General features: G+C 46.4%; 2 protein-coding genes across 2 annotated transcripts in view; one reads left to right on the forward strand and one right to left on the reverse strand.

Annotated features, from left to right (window-relative positions):
* Window positions 1-4,308, reverse strand: part of LOC106809391 (ubiquitin-like protein 7) — an 11,899-nt gene extending 7,591 nt beyond the window's left edge. The window contains exon 1 of the mRNA XM_014812456.1: window positions 3,998-4,308. The gene's annotated coding sequence lies outside the window, so the exon portion shown is untranslated. The remainder of the gene's footprint in view (window positions 1-3,997) is intronic.
* Window positions 4,309-4,496: 188 nt separating this feature from the next.
* LOC106809389 (E3 ubiquitin-protein ligase arih1l-like) overlaps window positions 4,497-5,458 on the forward strand; it is a gene marked incomplete at its 3' end in the record, with an annotated part of 21,855 nt that continues 20,893 nt past the window's right edge. Inside the window, 1 exon segment of the mRNA XM_014812454.1 lies at window positions 4,497-4,833. Within this exon segment, the coding sequence (XP_014667940.1) occupies window positions 4,615-4,833 (219 nt within the window).

Consider the following 5,458-nt stretch of genomic DNA (forward strand, 5'->3'; position numbering starts at 1 on the left):
CTACTCAAACCTCCTTCTCCTCTCTCTCCCTCGCTTCCTCCTCCCCTGCCTACCCTCCTCCTCCTCCTCATCCTCCTCGCCTACTCAAACACATCGTCCTCCTCCCTCACCTTTCTCCTCCTCCTCCCCACCTCAACACCTTCTCCTCCTCCGTCCCTCTCCTCCTCCTCCTCCACCACCTTCTCCCTTCTCCCCCTCCTTCTCCGACCAGCTCTCTCCTCCTCTCTCCTTGTCCTCCTCCTTCCACTCAAACACCTTCTCTCCTCCTCCTGCCTCTCCTCCTGGCCTCCGCTACTCAAACACCTTCCTCCTCCTCCTCCCTACTCAAACACATTCTCCTCCTCCTCCTCCTCCTCCTCCCTCACCTTCCCCCTACTCCTCCTCCTCCTCCTCTACTCCAACACCTCCTCCTCCTCTCCTCGCTCCCTCACCTTCTCCTCCTCCTCCTCGCTCCTCCTCCTCTCCTCCTCCTCCACTCAAACACCTTTTCCTCCTCCTGCCTCCCTTCCTCCTCCCGTACTCAACACCACCTTCTCCTCCCCTCCTCCCTACTCAAACACCTTTTCCTCGTCCTCCTCCTCCTCTTCCCTCGCCCTCTCTCCTCTTCTTCCTCCTGCCTACTCAAACACTTTCTCATCCTCCTCCTCCTCCTCCTCCTCCCTACTCCACAAGCCTCCCCCTCCTCGCTCCTCCTACCCTCACCTTCCCCCCTACTCTCCTCCTCCCTACTCAAACACCTTCTCCTCTTCGCTCGTCTTCCTCGCATAAAAATAAGAAGCAGCATGGCTACTACTTTCCCTACGGCCCGCTAAAACAACAGCGCGCCGTGCGCGCATGCGCACTTCATGAGCCGTCCAGTTTCAGGCGAGAGTCAAATACGCCGCGGTACCCCGTCGTATTTACGGATCGCTCCGGTAGGCATGTAGTAGCAGGGCTTAAACTAACCTAAGACATGTTCACTAGCAGCTCGAGCGCTAGTGACCTGTAAAAAATCTACTCAAGCCCTTAAAAATAGCTCCCAGCCCTTTACTTTTCTGAAGTGCCGCCCGCTGAGGCTACGCAGCTGAGCCAAAATTTTGCCATTTGCGGGGGAGTGGGGGGTGGGCGGGGCGGGTGAGTGTGGTGATCTGGTTTTGATCTAGGACGCTCCGAAGATGCATCTGCCGAAATTCCTTTGACTGGTGAAAATTGTAGACTTCAGGCATATATTCAGTATATATAGTCATATATATATATATATATATGTATATATTATATATATACATAATATATATATTATTATATCAAGAGCCATAAGAAATACTAGCAGTGTACAACAGAAAAATAGTGCTATTTACGGCAATATTATTCTACTTTGTATGCGCGTTCTAGACAAGTTCATGTATTGCGATTGAAGCACATTCTTTGCTCTCTAAAATAAGCACAACCGCTTGTCTCTACGATTACTCATAGGCCGCAGATATTGGAGCGCTAATCATGCTCCCACAGGCCTAGTAGAATAATATTGCCGTGAATAGCCACTTATTTCCCAGTTTTGCCATTGTTACACTCTAGCGTGTATTATATAGCTCTTGATGAATATATAATACAAATACATCAGTACTAGTTATAAGAGCCCAGCAGCAATAATCCTTATAGTAACGATTAGAACTATTAAGTCAGTCTACGGAAATATCAAAGTTCAGTTTAATTTGAACCGTTATTGGCTGACTATCTCGACTACTCTAGTAATTCTCTACTACAAGCTTACAGCAGTTTGTTAGTAGTTAGTACAGCCAGTATAGAAGTATAAGCTAGTTAGCAGTTATCCTGTTTGTGTGCAGTTTGGATATTGTATAGCTGTAGTTGCTTAGTTCGAACTGAAATATAAGCCACATAGAAGCATGTTATGCTAGTGTTTAGGATGAACATCGTATTAGTAAAGCTTAGAATACAGTTTACAGAAGGAGCTATTAAAGAGGTTATTCCAGTAACAGTACCTGACAAACCATGACTACTATTCCACCTGCTTAATTATAGGAACAGAGACTGCGATTGATATATTAACAGGGTGATTCAACTCCGTATAATAAATTTGAGTTTCTAATTTGCATATTTTTAGCAAACCGTCAAATTGAAATAATCTTCATTGAAAAGGGGTGGCGCATTGTCAGTGTTTACCTAACCCTGAGGTCACTGGAAAACGTAAACCTAAGTTAATTAAACCGTTCACGAAAGCTCGTAAACAGAAAGTGTAGACAGAACCGTATTGCGATAATACACTTGTGAGGGATTGGCATGACTGCACACTGCCACCTCGTGTGATAGAGGCCAGCATCCGGTGCGGTTGACCGATTTTATTGTCTGAGGTACTGTGACTGTTTTTAAGTCTAGGTTCTGAAGTGTTATTTATGTTGCACAACGCAACAGTTTATAGTTACTTATTACGTAGTTTCGGCGGTCGGCTTAGTACGTTGGCTGAAAAAAGTACTAGTAATATGTTATCTGGTAGCGCATTCCACTCGGCCAAACGGGGCCTGGTTCAGCCAGGGAACATCTCTACTAGCGCTTACGATTTCTTACTAGCCTCGGGCGACGGGGCGCGTGCGAGCGTTAGTTCTCAAGCCCTGTGACGGTGTTAGTTGTGTTAAGGGCCGCTGTGTTGAGTAGGGAAGAGGAGGAGAGATGGGGGAGGAGGAGGAGGAGGAGGGTCGAGAGAGGAGGAGCGAGAATGGGTTGAGTAGGGAGGAGGCAGGACGGGAGGAGGAGGAGGGAGGAGAGGAGGAAAAAGGCAGGAGGAGGAGGAGGAAAAGGAGCGAGGAGGAGGAGCGGAGGAGAATGTCTTTGCAGCTTAGGAGGAAGAGGAATGGTGCTTGATTAGGGAGGAGGAGCGACGGAGGAGGAGAAGAAGGTGTTTGCCAGTAGGGAGAGGCGAGGAGGGAGGAGAGGAGAAGTGTTGGAGTAGGGAGGAAGAGGAGGAGGAAGTAGGGGGGAAGGTGAGGACGAGAGAGCGGAGGAGGAGGAGGAGAGAAGGAGGAGGTGGTGGTTGAGTGAGGGAGAGGGGGGGAGGAGTGTTGTATGGAGTAAGCCGAGAAAGAGGAGGAGAGAGGAGGAGATAAGGGGCGGAAAGTGAGGGAGGAAGAGGAGGAGTAGGGCTGAGAGGTGAGGGGAGGAGGAGGAGCGAGGAGGGATGAGGAGGGAGGCAGGAAGAGGAGGAGGAGGCAGAGGAGCCGAGGAGGAGGACGCCAGGAGTAGGGCAGGAGCCCAGGAAGAGGAGGGGAGAAGGTGTGTTGAGTAGGGAGGAGGAGCGAGGCAGCGCAGGTGTTGGAGTATGGGAGAAGGGGAGGCAGTAGGTGTTGGAGTAGAACTTTCTCCTTGCCCCTCCTGCCTCCCCCTCCTCCCTACTCCAACACCTTCTCCTCTCCTTCCTCCCTCTCTTCCTCCTCCCTACTAAACAACCTCCCCGCCTCTCTCCCCACTCCAACACCTTTCTCTCCTCCTCTGGGGCCTCCCCCCCTCCTTCCTCTTGCCTCCCTACTAATACCTTCTCCTCTCCTTCCTGCCTCCTCTCCTCCCCTCCTCCTCACATTATTATTAACATTATTATTAACATTAAAGCAGGCAGTAAGAGTTTATTTTCAGCGCTCAGTTTCAGGGCGAGCCGCCAATTACGCCGGTGTACGGCGTATTTGAGCGGGCTGGCGGTGAGGGGGGGGTGAGACTAGTGCCGCATATTGCGCATGGCGCTGTCGTGCCGCCCTTGCCAAGAACAAGAAGCGCCTGCGCGCATGCGCAGCTTAGGAGCGTCCAGTTTCGGTGTGGCGAAGTGTCCAAATACGCCGGTACACCCCTAACAATGTGAATGTTAGTGTTACTTAGTAACAGTACAGTAACTTTGACTTTGAGTAAGCGCCTAAGCGGAGTAACAACATTTACTTAGGGGTATATTTAATTATTAATATATTCACAAAATAGTATTTCTTAGTTTTTTATATTGACCCCATTTGGTACAACTTACCTAATCCGTTAAGTTCATGACCTAATCTATCAGCCACTTTCTGTTTTAGTTCTATCACTTTGGATGTTGAATTTATATCGTCAATTTTGACTCGGCCATTATTTTTCCCAAACAGTCGTACGTAGAACATTTCGTTTGCTCAAGCCGAGTGCGTCACTATGTACAGTTGTAACGTGATATACGTGTATGTTATTTTAGTCTTCTGTAGTACTACTAGTACTAGTAGTAAAGCATCTAGGGTAAAGTAAGACAAGAAGATGGTTTCGCAGACGTATTTTTACTTCGTATTTTTACTATCGAACCCCGTTCACTTGTTTCAAGAAGAGACCCATGGGAAAAATCGTGTATTAATTTTAACTTTTAAATTATACCTCAATATACGCATGCTTTAATAGATAGTCATAATAGGTTAAACGATAATAACAGTGTTATCAATAAAAATCCCGACGTTGTATATTTATTCTTTCATTTTGCTGAAAAGTATAAGATTTCATTGTCGGCCATGACGTCATACGTAAACACCAAGGCTAGATTAATGGCGAATGCAACGTCGAATGCAGTGAAAGCTTTCCAGTGAAAGTTTGTACAACAGTCAATGTGTTCAAAAGTTTAGGACCATGGATTCTGAAGACGAATGTTTATACGGTAGTGATTCAGGACATGAATCTAGTAATGACGACGACGACTTTCCTATGCCAATGGAAGAGGCTGAGCCTGGAGTTTCAGCTCAGGACAAAATCGATTACGTTGATGATTTTCACTACGAAGTTCTAACTCCTGAAAAGATTGTTCAGCACATGGTTGATTGTATAAAAGAAGTAAACCAAGTGGTTGAGGTATTGATAAATAGATTTAGTTAGCATATCCCTAAAGCAATTTTATTCGCGGAAAAAAAAACATTTTTTTTTCCGTGACCTCGATATTAAATATAAGTTGGACTGAGCAGGAATGGCAACCTAATGGCAATGCCCTGACATGGCGTCAATATTGTGTTTACATACACGTCCATTTTACTTGTAAGATACTGTAAATGCGTAATTTTCTTGGTACATGTGTCCCGTGAATCACTCACTTCATTCGTTGAACCAATTTATTTCTCAATTTAGGCTTGCATCAACTTGCAATCAAACAAGCTGAGCATTGTTTGTTTTGAACTGTAGGATGGGTCAGTTTGATGGGTTAGTTGATGAATAGAATAGTGTATTGAAATGTAAATACCACTTAATATCTACACATTGTACATTATTGATCTAATGAAACTTCAGACTGGCACAGATGTGTTTCAAGTTCCACATCAGCCATTGTTATCGTGTCCTTGAGCTGGGAACTTTATCCCAATTTGCTTCAGTTGACACCAGCTGTACTAATTGGCACATAGTGTGGCTGAGAGGGTCTATGTCCTTTGGGGTACTGCCGGAACGTACCCTGGGTACGGTCCGGTATACCGGAACGTACCCTGGG

This window comes from Priapulus caudatus, unplaced genomic scaffold (genome assembly GCF_000485595.1).
Source record: "Priapulus caudatus unplaced genomic scaffold, Priapulus_caudatus-5.0.1 Scaffold350, whole genome shotgun sequence".
NCBI classification, from domain to species: domain Eukaryota; kingdom Metazoa; phylum Priapulida; class Priapulimorpha; order Priapulimorphida; family Priapulidae; genus Priapulus; species Priapulus caudatus.